General features: G+C 45.5%; 1 protein-coding gene across 9 annotated transcripts in view; it reads left to right on the forward strand.

Annotated features, from left to right (window-relative positions):
- dnajc24 (DnaJ (Hsp40) homolog, subfamily C, member 24) overlaps window positions 1-17,901 on the forward strand; it is a 30,392-nt gene that overhangs the window by 2,091 nt on the left and 10,400 nt on the right. For all 9 annotated transcript variants that reach the window (XM_061677191.1, XM_061677193.1, XM_061677190.1 and 6 more), the window contains one exon: window positions 10,586-10,721. In XM_061677191.1, the coding sequence (XP_061533175.1) occupies window positions 10,586-10,721 (136 nt within the window). The remainder of the gene's footprint in view (window positions 1-10,585; window positions 10,722-17,901) is intronic.

Genomic DNA, 17,901 nt, shown 5'->3' on the forward strand with positions numbered 1-17,901 from the left:
GATGAGAAATTCTTAATTCTATTATATTTTAAGGAATTTATGGTAAAAGTTGCACCATTTTAGCATTTTTTAGTAGAAAAATAGAGCTTCATATATCCAAATCCTGTACTAGGGACAAAGTGAAAACTGTAAAATATCACCATAAAACCACTCAAAAAATGTCAAAATATACTAATATTGACATGAAATTTTAGACAACATTTATAATTAGGCACACCCACTGCTGGTTATTGAAAAAAATCTATTTAAATATATATTTTCTTTAAATTTTACATCCAAGGGCACAAAAAGGCGGTAATGATTAGTACATCTGCTTGACCGGCTCGAGGTTCTTGGTTTGAAATTGAACTCAGGGTTTCTGCCGGTACTTTGGCGTTCCAAAAACATGTTAGATTAATTGAAGAAGCTAAATTGTCGATAGGTGTAAATGTAAGTGTGGATGGCTGTTTGTCTATATTTGCCCTGTGATGGGCTGGCGACTCGTCCAGGGTGTACCCCGCCTCTTTCCAAAAGTCCTCAGTGGCTCATCTCTCGCCCCCCCAACCCCCTACTACCCTCCCTCCCCCCCCACACACACACACACACACACACACACACACACACACACACACACACACAACCGGTCAGTGCATTCTGAACCACTTGGACGATATGATATCCAATACAATAGCTGTATTCAATATTCTTTATATTCTTTTTCAGTTTTCAATATTGTTCTACGACCGCCCCCTCAAAACAGTGTGATTTGAGCCAGGGACTAAAAAGTGGATGAAAGGTGTGCAATAATTGTTGATCCTTGTGGTAATTTGACAATAGAGTTGTTTTAACAAACAAAAACAAAAAACAAAAACATTTGCTTTAATGCTCTTGTGTGTGGACAAAAGTATGTGGAGGGTTATTTTTGTCACCCTCGAGCAGGGGTGTCAAACTCAATTTAGTTTGTGGGCTACATTCACCCCAACGTGATCTTACGTGGGCCGGACCAGTATATTCATGTCGTAATAAGCTATAAATAACAACTATTCAAAAATGTTCACATTGTTTTGGTCCAAATAATTACAAGTATATTCAGAAAATATTCACATTCATTGATTATCTTGTTGCAATTGTTGTTGCAAATCATATGAGCAATCTGACATTTATTGACAAAAACAATTGCAATTTCAACAATGTTACGAATAAATTTTTTAATTTACACGTGCAACTTACATAATCAAAGTTGTTCTACCAGCATGCGCTTTATGATTGCATTCACTAACTGTCAGCTTATCCCTACCAATATTCTGAAACACACACTTCAAAGAAGTAAGTGTAGTGTGTTTAATATTGCATAATGTTATGTTAACCCAGTGCTTCTCAAATCGTGAGGTGCGACCCCCTAGTGTGAGACCCTGAAGAACATGATTTGCCGTACTAGAATAAAGTGTAATTGCACATCCACTGCAGTAGATGGCAGTCTATATCTCTTTCTTTTGTACTTTCTTCAACGTTTATATGGATTAGATTATATTATCCTTTATATACAATGCTATATAGAGGTGTACTCGCGGGGGCTGCGGGTGGGGGGGGTCGCACATTTTTTTGTATTCTTCCTGGGGGGGTCGTAACAGAAAACAATTGAGAAGCACTTTGTTAACCCAATATTCAATTATATATTTAATACAGGCCCTTCTATACGCCTGTCGTCTGAGGAGCATTGGCTCGACTCTGAGCCCCTCCCGGATGGCCAAGCTTCTCACCCAGTCTCTTAAGGGAGAGCCTGGACACCCTGCGAAGGAAACTCATTTTGGCCGTTTGTACCCGCGATCTTGTTCTTTCGGTCACGACCCACAGCTTGTGACCATAGGTGAGGGTAAGAACGTAGATGACTAGTAAATCGAGAGTTTCGGCTTTCGGCTCATCTCCTTCTTCACCACGTCACACCGATATAGAGTCCGCATCACTGCAGACGCAGCACTGATCCCCCTGTCGATTTCCTGCTCCATTCTTCCCTCACTCGTGCTCAAGACCACGATATCCTTACTGCTTCACTTGTGGCAGGATCTCCGCACTGACCCGGAGAGGGCACTCCCATCCTTTTCCGACTGAGGACCATGGCCCCAGATTTGGGTGATTTGGATTTGGATTGGTTTTCATTCCAGCCGCTTCACTCTCGGCTGCGAACCATTCCAGTGAAAGTTGGAGATCACGGCTTGATGCAGCCATCAGAAACACATCATCTTCAAAAAGTAGTGACGTGATACTAATGTCATCAAACCAGACCCCCTCAACACCCCGGCTGTGCTTAGAAATTCTGTCCATAAAGGTAATGAACAGAATCTGTGACAAAGGGCAGCATTGGAGTCCTTGGAGTCCAACTCTCACTGGAAACAAATCCGACTTACTGCCGGCAATGTGGACTAAACTCTTACACCGGTCGTACAGGGACAGAACAGCCCGTACTTATATACTTTTACACCATACTCCCGGAGCACCCGTCACAGGACTACCTGACGGACATGGTCGAACGCCTTCTCCAAGTGCACAAAACAAATGTAAACTGGTTGGGCAAGCTCCAATGCACCCTCGAGGACCCTGCTGAAGGTCTAGAGCTGTTCCACGGCCAGGATGAAAACCACACTGCTCCTCCTAAATCTGAGATTCCAATTTCTGATGGACCTTCCTCTCCAGAACTCCTGAATAGACGTTACCAGGGAATCTGAGGAGTGTGCTCTCCCAAAAGTTGGAACACACCCTCGGGCCCCCTTTGTCCATGTGATGTTGTCCATTTGATGTTCCAGAGGCATTTCCCATCAGCTGCCTCCGGAGTCCCACAGGCCCAAAAGGCCTGATAGGACTCCTTCATCAGCTTGACGGCATCCCTTACTGCTGGTGTCCACCAATGGGTTGGGCGATTGCTGCCACGACAGGCTCTGACTACCTTAGGGCCACAGCTCTGGTCGGCTGCCTCAACAATGGCGGCACGGAACATGTTCCATTCGGACTCAATATCCCCTGCATACCCCGGGAGGTGGGCGAAGTTCTGTTGGAGGTGGGAGTTGAAACTCCTTCTGACGGGGAACTCAGCCAGACGTTCCACACAGCCCCTCCGTCTGCCAGGTCGGACCGGCATCTTCACCCACCATTGGAGCCAACTCACCACCTGGTGGTGATCAATTGACAGCTCCGCCCCCTCTTCACCCGAGTGTCCGAGACATGCGGCCGCAAGTCCAATGACATGACCACAAAGCCGATCATTGAACTGCCGTCTAGGGTGTCCTGTTGCCAAGTGCACATGTGGACACCCTGATGTCTGAACACGGTGTTCGTTATGGGCAATCCATGACGAGCACAGAAGTCCAATAACTGAACACTGCTCGGGTTCTGGTCGGGGCTGGGGGGGGGGGGCATTCCTCCCAATCACGCCCCTCCAGGTCTCAATGTCATTGCCTATGTGAGCGTTGGAGTCCCAAAGCAAAACGAGGGAGTTCCCAGCGGGAGCGCTCTCTATCACCCCCTCCAAAGACGCCAAAAAGGGTTGGTACTCTGAACTGCTGTTTGGTGCATAGGAACAAACAAAGGTCAGGACCCGTCCCCCCACCCGAAGGCTGAGGGAGGGGTACCCTCTCGTCATGGTAAACCCCAAACCCTAACATATCAACGCACAGGTTCCTACAGGTGTTTAGACACCAAAAAAATAATAATCTCACTGCTCGACTCGACAGTAGCACTGCTTTCCTCATTTTCCCACATCCTGTCCTATCCTTTTCTGTCCTCTCTTATCTGGTTCTCTTGTTTAGTTATTGCATGTCCTCACCTGGTGTGTGTGTCCCCTCTCCAACCCCCAACCCACAATCTACAAATAACTGTTGTAATGTTACTTGTTTAAATATCTAGACTGTCTCACTATTGTTATGCTGTGGTTCTCACCCCTAGACCCCTTGTCCCCCTTTCTGTCCCCAAAAGCCCTTTTCTGTCCGGCTGCATTTTCAATAAACATCAGATTAATTAAAAGAAAAAAATTAACCAGAGGAAGTATTTCTATTCTAGCACAAAGGCATACAGATCCACTATTCTGCAAGGCCATGCAGCTGTGTGGAATTTGCAAGTTCTGTTTGCATTCTTGCTTGATGTACAGCTTCATATTTTACGCTTCATAATGCGCTACATATTTTCAATGGGAGACAGGTCTGGACTGCAAGAAGGCCAGTCTATTACCCACACTGTTTTACTACGAAGCCACGCTGTTGTAACACGTGCAGAATGTGGTTTGACATTGTCTTGCTGAAATAAGCAGAGGCGTCCATGAAAAAGATGTTGCTTGGATGGCAACATATGTTTCTCCAAAACCTGTCTGTACCTTTTTAGCATTAATGGTGCCTTCACAGATGTGTAAGTTACCCATGCCATTAGCACTAATGGGTTAGTGGCCCGGAGGACAGGACGTCCACAATTTCCAAAATAAATTTGAAATGTGGACTCGTCGGACCACAGAACACTTTTTCACTTTGCAGCAGTCCATCTTAGATGAGCTCGGGCCCAGAGAAACCGGTGGTGTTTCTGGGTGTTGTTGATAAAAGGCTTTTGCTTTGCATAGTAGAGTTTCAAGTTGCACTTACGGCTGTAGCGTCGAACTGTATTTACTGATATTGGTTTTCTGAAGTGTTCCTGAGCTCATGTGATGATATCCTTTGCACATTGATGTCGGTTTTCGATGCAGTGCCGTGGGATCAAAAGGTCACAGCATTCAATGTTGGTTTTCAGCCTTGTTGCTTCCATGCAGTGATTTCTCCAGATTCTCTGAACCATTTGATGATATTATGGACCGTAGATGATAAAATCCCTAAATTCCTTGCAATTGTACGTTGAGGAACATTGTCCTTAAACTGTTCGACTATTTTCTCATGTACTTGTTCACAAAGAGGTGAACCTCGCCACATCTTGGCTTGTGAATGACTGAGCAATTCAGGGAAGCGCATTTTATACCCAATCATGGCACCCACCTGTTCCCAATTAGCCTGTTCACCTGTGGGATGTTCCAAACAGGTGTTTGATGAGCATTCCTCAACTTTTTCAGTCTTTTTTGCCACCTGTCCCTGCTTTTTTGGAATGTGTTGCAGCCATAAAATGATTGATTATTTGCTAAAAACAATGAAGTTTATCAGTTTGAATATTAAATATCTTGTATTTTTAGTGTATTCAATTAAATATAGGTTGAACAGGATTTGCAAATCGTTGTATTCTGTTTTTATTTATGTTTAACACAACGTCACAACTTCATTGGAATTGGGGTTGTAAAGTGAAACTTTGTGAAGTGACCCCATTTGTGGTGAAAGTTGCTTTGGGTGAGTTGTATTATATTGCGATCCAGTGAATATATGAGTCACCAACGCCAAATTTGTGAAGTACATCAAAAAGAAAACACCAGTTAACAATGTCAAAAGCTTTTTCTGCGTCTAGTGACAAGACAACCGTTTTTAGGTTATTACGCTGAGACATACTTATTATGTTTATCAGTCGCCTGACATTGTTGGTGGAGCTCCGTCCTTGAATGAAACCTGTTTGGTCAGAAAGTATTAACGACAGGAGAATTTCTTTCTAGTCTGTTGGCTCAAGCCTTAGAGATGATTTTGATGTCTGTATTGATTAGTGATAGCGGTCGGTAATTTGCCTGAAGAGTGTGGTCTTTCCTTGGTTTCAGTAATACTTTTATTACAGCTGTATACACATGACTTCTAAACAGGCCTTTGTCTTTTATCTCTATCACCATTCTGAAAAACAGTGGTTCTAGTATACACCAGAAATGTTTATCGAACTCAGTGGAAAACCCATCATTGCCGGAAGCTCTTCCTTTTGGCATATCATTTAAGGCCTTATGTAACTGCGAGGGTTTATGGGGCATCTAAAAACTCTTTACTTTCTGAAGTTAATTGAGGGATGTTTAGGTTATTGAAAAAAATTTCAGTCGTTTTTATTCGGCCTATAATGGGATGAATACAAACTACTGTTGTAGTTGTAAAATATATTGTTAATATCCTGTGGTGATTGAGTAAATTTACCATATGGGTCTTGGACAGATGTAATTAATGTTTTTTTTCTTTGTTACGTTGAAGTTGTTATGCGAGAAATTTTCCTGATTTATTGTGCTTGAAATTAGTGTATCTAAGCTGTTGTAGTAGGAAGTCCGTTCTTTTTGATAATATGCAATCAAGTTGTTTAGCATGATAAATTTGGTTCCTAAGTAGCCACTCCTTGAGCTTGAAGGGTTTGTGTGTCCAAATGATCCTAGGAGCTAAGTTGTCTGGGGCTTTATGCCGCTGGAAGGGTCACCAATGACAAACAGGTCCTAAGTGAGGGACCAGACAACACACAGCTCCAAAAATGCCTATGATGTTTAAGAATTCAGGAGAACGTTTTCCCTTGCCCGGACCTGCAGATTTTTAATGCACTACATACATTCACACATCCTTGGGGTGCTGGTTGGCCTGGGTGGGGCTGACGGTTGCAGGTCACCCCACCACACACCACCACGGTACAGGGATAATGGTTGCCAGTCTGGGAACTGGTAACCATAGTTAAAGGGTGGGTGGTGGGTTTTCACATTTCTCTTAGCTTGACTCCTGGGGCCTGTGACAACCCCCACGGTTGTCGGGCCGCGGAGTTGTGACGGTCCGCCCCCTGCCCCTGTGTTCTTTAAACCAGTGGAAACTGCACTAAGATCTAACCAGACCAAGATAGACACAATACCTTTGTGTTAGGTGTCCAAAAAGCTTTTAGAAACTTTCCCTTGTTCTGTTTTAGTACTTTCATGCATTTTAAAAAATTAGGTGTGGAACTCTTGTTGTATTATGTTTCCAGTAGTCCACTGTATTGTATATTGGTTTTGGATAAAAACGTAATTAATTTAGGAAAAGAATACAGTGGAAGCGACGTCTCCGCGGTTTAGCTAATTTTTTACGTTTAACATTATAATCAAACTGTTTCTGTCTCGTAAAGGGACACCACATTTATTTTTGGATGTGTCAAGCAAACGTATGTAAAGAACAAATTGTAGAGTAAATGACTGAACTTGTGATGTGAGGGTGGAAATATCATGCGCGGTGAGTTGGGAATTTCTGTTACCGTTAATTTAAACCCAAATATGCACCAATTTGTACTTAGTAAGACAGCACGTTGAACTCACGTTGTATAGAACACAATTTCGGCAGGCTGGTTGATCTTCCCGATGGTTGGACAAGGACGCCGAAAAGGGTGTTTGGAAGAAAAAGGAGAAGGAAAAGGGGGAGAAAAAAAAAAAAAAAAAAAAAAAGGAATCGAAGTGTCATGGTCTGTGTTTTGGTTTGGGTTGTGTTTAGTTTTGTTACATGTTTTCCTGTGTTCCATGTTTGTCGTGTGCTCATTAGGTTGTTGTGTCCACCTGTTCTCGTCTACTTTGTGTTGACCAATCAGCTCTCTCCAGCCACTCGTGTCTTGTCCAGGTGTTCCTCGTGTCTCGTCAATTTGTTTGTATTTAGTTCCCTGGTTTCTTTCAGTTCTTGTCGGTTCATTGTCATTGTCACATGTCTTTGCAGTTGTCTTTATCATTGTGGTATGTCATTGTCAGGTGTCATTTTCCTTTCTTGAAGATTAAATATTATTTTGAGACTCCCGCACTCCTGCCTTGCCTCCCTGCTTCCCTGGAATTGGGTCCACCATGTTCTTGGCTTGCGTTACTCGCCCTCGCCCTAACCACGTACGTGACAGAATGAACTGACCAGAACAGGACCCAGCGGGAAGAAGATGGCGTCACCCTGGACACCACCAAACTGCCTCCCACCGTCCTCACCGTCCATACCTACCCTCCTCCAGTAAGCCCTATCGTTCAGTCTTTTCTGTCCTTTTCATCGGGTCTCCCCACTTGTCCTAGTTATTCACCATGCCCTACTATTTTACATCCACATGTTTCTTTAGATTCTGATTTTTCTGATTGTGAAGATGGCCCCGATTTAGTTAACCTTCTGTCTGATTCTGACTCTGACACAGACTTAGATTTTTCTGGTTCCTTCCCTAGTTTATCCCGTCCTCGTCAGTTTTTGTCACGGACCTTTCCCTCGGACCTTTTCTTGGGTACCCGTTTGGCCATATACCCGGGACCGCCGCGTGGTGGGCAACGGAGGCGCCCAAGTAAAGGTCAAATTTTGCCCCCTCGTTGTTTAAGTCACTTAATTTTTCACCTGTTCCCACACGTTGTTCTACGGCTCCAATTAAGTCACGTCTAGTCAAACCTGCCCCCAAGCCACCATGTTCAGTACCAGCCATTTTTCCAAGTTCACCTTCCCGTGACCTTGTGCACTCTTCCACTCCCGTACTCTCTACTCCCAAACCTCAATGGCGGCAGGCTGAGGAAGCGACTGCAGGCCCCGTTCCTGCTCCTCGGCAGCTGGGGCAGGCTCCCGTTCCTGCTCCTCGGCAGCTGCGGCAGGCTCCCGTTCCTGCTCCTCGCCAGCTGCGGCAGACTCCCGTTCCTGCTCCTCGGCAGCTACGGCAGGCTCCAGTTCCTGCTCCTCGGCAGCTGCGGCAGACTCCCGTTCCTGCTCCTCGGCAGCTGCGGCAGGCACCCGTCCCTGCTCCGGCGGCGCTCGTCCAGCGGCCGCCACCCGTCCTTGCTCCGGCGGCGCTCATCCAGCGGCCGCCACCTGTCCTTGGTCCAGTGGCGCTCGTCCAGCGGCCGCCACCCGACCCCGCTCCGGCGGCGTTCGTCCAGCGGCGCCACCCAAGCCTATTGCCTGGCCCCTGCATTACCATTGGGTTCGGCACCGTGGCCGTCTGCCTGAATGGCCCTGTAAAGACCCTGGTGCTTGGCGTCCTGGACGACCTCCTGAACCACTCAGCCAAGCACCTCACCTCGGGTGGCCTGGATGGCCACCAGACTGACCTGAGGGGTGGACTCTGTACCCTCCTCCAGGCCCCCTTCCACCCACCCTGGGTTGGTGACTTTTTGGTTGTTGTTTGGGGAACGTCTGGGATCCGTTCCTTTAGAGAGGGGGTACTGTCATGGTCTGTGTTTTGGTTTGGGTTGTGTTTAGTTTTGTTCCATGTTTTCCTGTGTTCCATGTTTGTCGTGTGCTCATTAGGTTGTTGTGTCCACCTGTTCTCGTCTACTTTGTGTTGACCAACCAGCTCTCTCCAGCCACTCGTGTCTTGTCCAGGTGTTCCTCGTTGTCTCGTCAATTTGTTTGTATTTAGTTCCCTGGTTTCTTTCAGTTCTTGTCGGTTCATTGTCGTTGTCACATGTCTTTGCCATGTCATAGTCGCCAGTTGTCTTTATCATTGTGGTATGTCATTGTCAGGTGTCATTTTCCTTTTTTGAAGATTAAATATTATTTTGAGACTCCTGCACTCCTGCCTTGCCTCCCTGCTTCCCTGCAATTGGGTCCACCATGTTCTTGCCTTGCGTTACTCGCCCTCGCCCTAACCACGTACGTGACACGAAGTGCAGAGTAGCCGGAGCGCGTGCAGTGGCGTTGTTCGCCACGCGGTTAGGGACAAACTTGCACCGCAATTCCTTCTTAACGGATCTTTCACCGTAAAATGCCCCCACACACACCCAAAAGTGTAGTTTTGTGGTGCCAGGAGGTGCTTCCTGCGGTCCGCGCTTGGCGGTGCGGTAGGAAGGTTCGGTGCGTCTCCGCCACCTTGTGGTGAGAGGTGGGGCTCCCCGTCTGGGCGCCAGTTTCTTCTGCAAGTTGAAAAACGAGAGCGAGCCCAGAAAAAAGGGGCTTCAGCCTTTTATACATAGGAGAGAGGGGTTCTGGCCCAGAGACCAAACGGAAGGCAGATTGTGCCTCTTAGTATGGAGTTTCATTTTAGGATTATTTGTGGTTTTAAACCAGTGGAAACAAAAGATTGATTATTGGATCTAAGATAACGAAATCGGTTCCCAGCTTTGCATTGTCACACACACACCCTGTTAAATCTATGCAATGAGTTTAAAATTTTATGTGGCGGCTGAGAATATTTTAATATTTGGAACATGACATTTGAGTTGTTTGAGGTGAAACATCTCATCTGATTCAGTTGGCAAACAGATTTGAGATCAGACCTCTGGCAAGCAAACATTAGTGACATTGGTGTCATGATTTATACTGGGCGGAAAGTTGGTAAAATATCAAACAGACATTCAAATTCGGAGAAATCTGTGGCGGTAACTCTCCACCGCCAGCGGGTGTCGCTTGTGTTGCATCAATTGTCCCAGAGGGACTTTCATGCATTTCAAAGGAGAAAATGGTTCTTTGAAATGTTATTTTGAGTTGCTTTGAACAGACGGTTTTCCAAACTTTTGGTTGGTATCTTGGTCCTGCACACCATGATGACTGGAAGCCCACATTTTTCGGGGAGCTGTTAATTAGGTTATGGTCCGGGTGACATAAACCAGGCTTCTTGTGACCGTCTGTTTCAGCAGGGCAGAAGGTAACAATGGAGAACTATCAGAGCTGTGGACATCTGATTGATGGCGTGTCTGTTACACACGCTTTTGCTGCACATTAAATGTTTTTTTGTTCCCCCCCTCCTAGAATGTCTATCTCTTTCTTATGTGTGTTCTCCCAATGCTTGTTTGTTTTAACAGTGCCACCCGGACCGTCTTGGAGATGTGTGTGACTCAGAAGCAGAGTCTGGAATGAAGATGTTTCTTGAAATAGATGCAGCCTGGAAAATCCTGTGTGAGCATGAAACTAGGAATCAATATGATCAACAGAGGAGAGGTAACAACCTATCAACGCCAGACAGTAGTGGTTGAAAGAGCATTTGGTTCAAATGTACGAGCCTTTTGCAGTGCAACATGGTCGATAACATAAATATTAGGGATGTCACAATATTGGGAAATTGAAAAATTTAAAGTTCCTCTATTGTTGTGGTCTTTTCTCTGTGTAAAATAATGAGCTGTTTGGGTTATAATTTTGTTTTGGGACACCTATACGAAGCCACGCCGCTGAGCCAGGTCTGCTAGAGTGCTTCACTTCCTTATTCGATTGTAAACACACCGAATTGGACGCTTTACCCATGTGACTGTGTAGGTACGTCACAAGAAATACACTGATTGCGCTGTCTGTGTTGGAAGGGATGTGGAAGCGCAACTTGCTACGGCGTACTATGTCAGTCAGAGTGTTGCCAGCGTCCTGGCTCGAGGCGGCCGCCACCAAGAAGCTCTGTGAATCGGCACTCACGTCCCACCGCCTCAGTGTCTGTCCCCTCCTCGAAGAGCGATTCCGCCGAATTATTGAAGCATATTGTACCAGTGTCACTCTTCAGTCGTGTTCTAGTGAGGGTTTATCCATCCATCCATTTGTCTCTACCGCTTATCCTCACTAGGTGTGCTGGCGCCTATTCCGGCTATCTTTGGGCAAGAGGCGGTTCACCCTGAACTGGTCGCCAGCTAATCAAAGGGCACATTTAAACAAACAACCATTCGCCCTCACATTCATATCTACCGGCAATTTAGAGTCTTCAATCAACCGACCTCGCATGTTTTTGGGATGTTGGAGGAAACTGGAGTTCCGTGAGAAAACCCACGCAGGCACGGGGAGAACATGCAAACTCCGCACAGGTGGGGCCGGGATTTGAACCCCGGTCCTCAGAACTGTGAGGCAGATGTGCTAACCAGTCGTGCATCATGCCATGAGGGTTTATCTCAAGCCAAAAGTCGTGTGCGTAAGAACATCACACGAAGGAGGGAGTGAGGATTCTGATTCCCGTTACAACATATCCATCCGCCAAACATGAAAAAATGAAATAATAAAATAGGTCCACTCCAGATAAATACAGACATCAATGCAAAAATAATCTTTCATACTTCCCTCGCTTCAATTGAAATTTCCACATTTCAAAGGCTGCTCAGACATATCAATAATTTTACAATATCACAAAGTAGAGGAAGTGAAGCAAAGTAGGAGTCCCATGATTATTTATTGGTACTTGGCTGTTTCTAAACCTGCTTAGCCTTTAAGAATGTTCCTCTGTTTCTGACTTAAAAATTAAAATTTTTCGCTTCAAAAAACATTGAAAAGCAAACTGTACAAAACTGTGAATCACAGTTTTATCGCAGTGACAGTCGTGAAGACGGAAGCACGCTGGGGCGTATGTGACAGAGCGCACTTCCATCACCAATGCATGGGAAGTAGAATACAGAAGTGAAGTTCTTCGGTTGAAGGAGCGGGAACATGCGACGCCCAGTTGAGAAGGGAAAAAAAAGACAGAAATGGCAAACGTGTGGTAGCATTTCATAGTGAGATGCAAGGCAAGCACACGTTCATTGTAACCTGGACCTTTCCGCCAAAGACGCAGCATCGTGGGACCCGAGAGAAGGTGATAGCATAGCGTAAATCAGTGAGATTAACGTCAGTCTACTTTACTAACATAACGTTTGCCCTGCGGAGCGTTTCTCTTAATTATGAGTGCTGTCGAACGAAAGTTCATGAACTAGTTCATATTTTGGGCGAACATGAACTGAACTCAGTTCCTTTCCGCTTGATTAACGTTATTAAGAAAACGCTCTTTCTGGCGTCTGTGAACGGTTTTCAAAGGACTGTTCATTTTCATTCAAGCCTCCATACACAGTTTGGGCTCTGGTACCAGTCCTCTCGAGAGGGGTTGGACTCTCTTCCACTCTGGAGTTGCCCACGGTGAGCGGCGCCGAGCAGGTGTGGGTATACTTATTGCACCCCGGCTCGGCGCCTGTACGTTGGGGTTCACCCCGGTGGACGAGAGGGTAGCCTCCCTCCCCCTTCGGGTGGCATGACGGATCCTGACTGTTGTTTGTGCCTATGCACCAAACAGCAGTTCAGAGTACCCACCCTTTTTGGAGTCCTTAGAGGGGGTGCTGGAAAGCGCTCCCGCTGGGGACTCCATCGTTCTGGTGGGGGACTTCAATGCTCACGTGGGCAAAGACAGTGAGACCTGGAAGGGTGTGATTGGGAGGAACCGACCCCCGATCATTACCCGAGCGGTGTTCTGTTGTTGGACTTCTGTGCTCATCACGGATTGTCCATAACGAACTCCGTGTTCAAGCATAAGGGTGTCCCCATGTGCACCAGGACACCCTAGGTCGCAATTTGATGATCGACTTTGTGTTCGTGTCATCAGACTTGTGGCCGCATGTCTTGGACACTCGGGTGAAGAGATGGGCGGAGCTGTCAACTGATCACCACCTGGTGGTGAGTTGGCTCCGATGGTGGGGCAAGATGCCGGTCCGGCGTGGCAGCCCCAAACGTATTGTGAGGGTCTGCTGGGAACGTCTGTCAGAATCCCCTGCCAGGAGTTTCAACTCACATCTCCGACAGAACTTTGCTCATGTTCCGGGGGAGGCGAGGAACATCGAGTCCGAGTGGACCATGTTCCGTGCTTCCATTGCTGATGCAGGCGACCGGAGCTGCGGCCGTAAGGTGGTCGTTGCCTGTCGTGGTGGCAATCCCCAAACCCCTTGGTGGACACCAACGGTGAGGGATGCCGTCAAGGTGAAGGAGGAGTCCTATCGACCCTTTTTGGCCTGTGGGACTCCTGTGGCAGCTGATGGGTACCGGCTGGCCAAGCAGAATGCAGCTTCGGTGGTCGCTGAAGCAAAAACTTGTTTGGTGAGGCCTTGGAGAAATACTCCCGGACGGCTTCGAGGAAATTGTGGTCCACCATCCGGCGTTTCAGGAGGGGGAAGCAGTGCACCATCAACACTGTGTATAGTGGGGTTGGGGCGCTGCTGACTTCGACTCGGGACGTTGTGAGTCGGTTGAGAGAATACTTCGAAGACCTCTTCAATTCCACCGACACGCCTTCCCATGAGGAAGCAGCATCTGGGGTCTTTTAGGCGGGGTTGAGGTCACCGAGGTGGTTAAAAAGCTCTTTGGTGACAAGGCCCCGGGGGTGAATGAGATTCACCCGGCATTCCTAGAGGCTCTGGATGTTGTGGGGGTGTCCTGGTTGCCACGCCTCTGCAACATCGCGGGGACAGTGCCTCTCGATTGGAAGACAGGGGTGGTTGTCCGCCAATGCTGCCCTTTATCACTGATTCCATTCATAACTTTAATGGACATAATTTCCAAATGCAGTCGAGGTGTAGAGGGGGTCCGGTTTGATGGCCTCAGAATTGCATCTCTGCTTTTTGCAGATTATGTGGTTCTGTTGGCTTCATCAAGCCGTGATCTCCAACTCTCACTGGAGCGGTTCGCAGCCGAGTGTGAAGCACCTCCAAATCGAAGACCATGGTCCTCAGTCGGAAAAGGGTGGCGTGCCCTCTCCATGTCGGGGATGAGATCCTGCCCCAAGTGGAGGAGTTCAAGTACCTTGGGGTCTTGTTCACGAGTGAGGGAAGATTGGAACGGGAGATCGACAGGTGGATCGGTGCAGCGTCTGCAGTGATGCGGACTTTGTATCGGTCCGTTGTGGTAAAGAAGGAGCTAAGCCGAAAAGCGACGTTCTCAATTTACCCGTCGATCTACGTTCCTACCCTCACTGATGGTCACGGGCTCTGGGTCGTGACCGAAAGAACAAGATCCCGGATACAAGCGGCCAAAATGAGTTTCCTCCGCAGGGTAGCCGGGCTCTCCCTTAGAGAGAGGGTGAGAAGCTTGGTCGTCCGGGAGGATCTCAGAGTAGAGCCGCTGCTCCTCCACATCGAGAGGAGCCAGATGAGGTGGCTGGGGTATCTGATTCGTTTTCCTCCCGGACTCCTCCCTGGTGAGGTGTTCTGGGCACGTTCCACTGGAAGGAGACCCCGGGGATTACCCAGGACACGCTGGAGAGACTACGTCTCTCGACCGGCCTGGGAACGCCTCAGGATCCCTCCGGAAGAGCTGGTTGAAGTGGCTGGGGAGAGGGAAGTCTGGGTGTCCCTGCTAAAGCTACTGTCCCTGCGACCCGACCTCAGATAAGCGTAAGTAAATGGATGGATATATATATTTATATGTATGTACAGTCTCCTCCAAAAGTATTGTAATTCCTTTGTATTTTTGTATACTGAATACATTAGAGTTTCAGAACAAAAGATGGATATGATACCAAAGTTCAGAATTCCAGCTTTTCTTTCATAATATTTACATCTAGATGTATTGAACAACTCAGAGCACCTTTTGTTTAAAGCTACGCGGTTTTCAAGTGAGCATAAGTATTGGAACATGTGACTGATGGGTGTTTCTGGTTTCTTAGGCTTTGCCTTTTTGATTGATTGCTTAAACATTCAATAGTGTTGTTTTTGGCTCTGGGTTTCACATGTGAAAACTGCATTTGCTGTTAAGCAAACATGAAGACCAGAGAGCTGTCTATGGGAAAAAAGCAAACCTCCGTGAAGCTGAGAGAAGAGGGAAAATCAATCAGAGCTATTGCACAAACATCGGGCTTAGCCAACACAACAATTTTGGAATGTTCTGAAAAAGAAAGAAACTACCGGTGTACTAAGCAACAGACATCGAACAGGTCGGCCAAGGGTATCAACAGCAGTTGATACAACATTGTGCAGCAGTTGAAACGTGAGCGCTGTGAAGAAACACTCAAAGACAACACTCCGTGACATCACTGCCGACCTCCACAGGGCAGGGGTGAAGGTATCACAATCAAGTGTTTGAAGAAGACTTCGAGAGAAGAAATATACAGGCCATACCACAAGATGCAAACCACTCATCAGCAAAAAGAATCAGAAGGCCAGATTGGAGTTTGCAAATGATTACAGAAATGAGTCACAAAGGTTTTGGAACGAAGTTTTATGGACTGATGAGACCAAGATTAACCTCTACCAAAGTGATGGAAAAGCCAAAGAAAGAAAAGATCTGCTTATGATCCAAAACCCAAAAGCTCATCTGTGAAGCATGGTGGAGGTAATGTCATGGTTTGGGCTTGCATGGCTGCTTCTGGAACGGGCTCACTCGTCTTTATTGATGTAATGAAATGATTTTGTCTGGCAATTTACGGAAAAAATGCAGCCTTGTGAATCGGGAGAAGATTCATCATCAAGACAATGACCCAAAACACACTGCCAACACAAGAAAGGACTTCATCAGGGGAAAAACTGGAAAGTCTTAGACTGGCCAAGTCAATCACCAGACCTTAACCCAATAGAGCATGCATTTTACCTCCTGAGGAGGAGACTAAAGGGAAAAACCCCTAAAAACCAACAAGAACTGAAAGAGGCTGCAGTAAAGGCCTGGAAAGGCATTTCAAATGAAGAATGCAACAGTCAGGTGAAGTCAGTGGGTCGCAGGCTTGATGCAGTTATTGCAAGTGAGGGTTATGCCACCAAATATTTTCTCAATTATTCACTTTGTTAATTTAATAATGTCTGTTCCAGTCCTTTTGCTCACTTGAGATCGCGGTGACTTCAAACAAAACGTGCTCTGTCCTGAGTTGTTTAACACATCTAGATAAAAATACCATGAAATAAAAGCTGGAATTCTGAACTTTTGTCTCATATTAATCTTTTGATCTGAAACCAAAATGTCTTCAATATACAACAGAATTGACCTTACCGTTCCAATAAATTTGGAGGAGACTATATATGTGTGTGTGTGTGTGTGTGTGTGTCTAGAGGCAGAAGTGAGTTTTGGATAGGATCCATGAACCACGTCCAGGGAGGTTGGCTACAGTCCCGTGGATCTTACTTTTCTGAATAATATGTGACACTAGTCACAGGAACGTCAAGCTTCTTAGAGATGGTCTTATAGCCTTTACCTTTAACGTGCTTGTCTATAATTTTCTTTCTAATCTACTGAGAAAACTCTCTTCTTCACTTTCTCTGGTCCAACTTTCATGTGCTCCGCACAATATCACCCAACACCACAAATATCACCCAACACCACAGTGATTAATTGTCACACTTTAGATGGGCTGACTGACTGATTTACAAGACTGAAGACGTGATACAATTCGAAGACACACCTTTTTTGTCCTCAACGGTCAAATTATTTTCAATCTTTTTTGGGGGTATTATCTTTTTTGATTCATGGCTGTTTCATGAGTGTTTTTTAACAAATTCAGTTGAACCACAATTAAAAAACAACATCTGGTTTTCATTGTTTAATTTTCATTCAATCTTTATTTATTATTACTTTTGTCATACTCAAGTTATATCTGTGACCACTGTGGGTTTTTCTTTCATTAACAGAGGGGCAGCAACAATTTTGTATGTATGGCCATGTATGTAACTTAAAAGTCAAACTTTAGTAGATTTTTTTTTGACGATATGAATGCATAATGATGATTTGCTATTTTACAGTCACTTGTAATCTACGTGATTTTGAATCTGTTTTACTTTAGCAGCATTATCCTTCACACAGTTCGAATACTAATTAAAGCCTGAACAAAGTTTAACACTAATTATTCATGGTTCAAAGTCATTATCACTGTCAAAGTGAACAACATGATAATGACTTTTCTTCACAACTGAACTGTTAAAACCAAGTGTGAACAATTGTTCACCTGTCTATTCATCCATTTACACAATTATTGTTCAATGACTATCAGGTGTCTATCTATCCATGCGTTAATTCTTTCATCAACTTTCATTCATTTAGGACGAATACAAATCTAATGTTTAGATCCCACCATCTTTTAATTATCTTTTTGTTGTTCAGGTTCTGTCAGTAAAAAAATTCATTTTGATGGTGAAGCTAACATCTTTTTCTGAGAACTTGCGTTCTTTCTTGCAGTTGAAATAAAATGAAATAAAAATGTCCACGGCAACTTGGTTATAGATACTTTTTTTCTCACTAATGACGTTGCAGATGACCAGACCAGACAGCTTCTTCTAAACATCTCCAGTTTTATGTCAACTATCACCATCAAAATAGCAGAAGCCAAATAAAGGGCATGTTATTGAGCCATTAACATTGTGTCTTCAAAGAGAACAAGCCATTTTGAACTCTTTTGATAAGAGATAGACTGATTATCGGCCGGGCTGATTATCAG

The sequence above is a fragment of the Phycodurus eques genome, chromosome 5 (assembly GCF_024500275.1).
Source record: "Phycodurus eques isolate BA_2022a chromosome 5, UOR_Pequ_1.1, whole genome shotgun sequence".
Taxonomy (NCBI): Eukaryota; Metazoa; Chordata; class Actinopteri; order Syngnathiformes; family Syngnathidae; genus Phycodurus; species Phycodurus eques.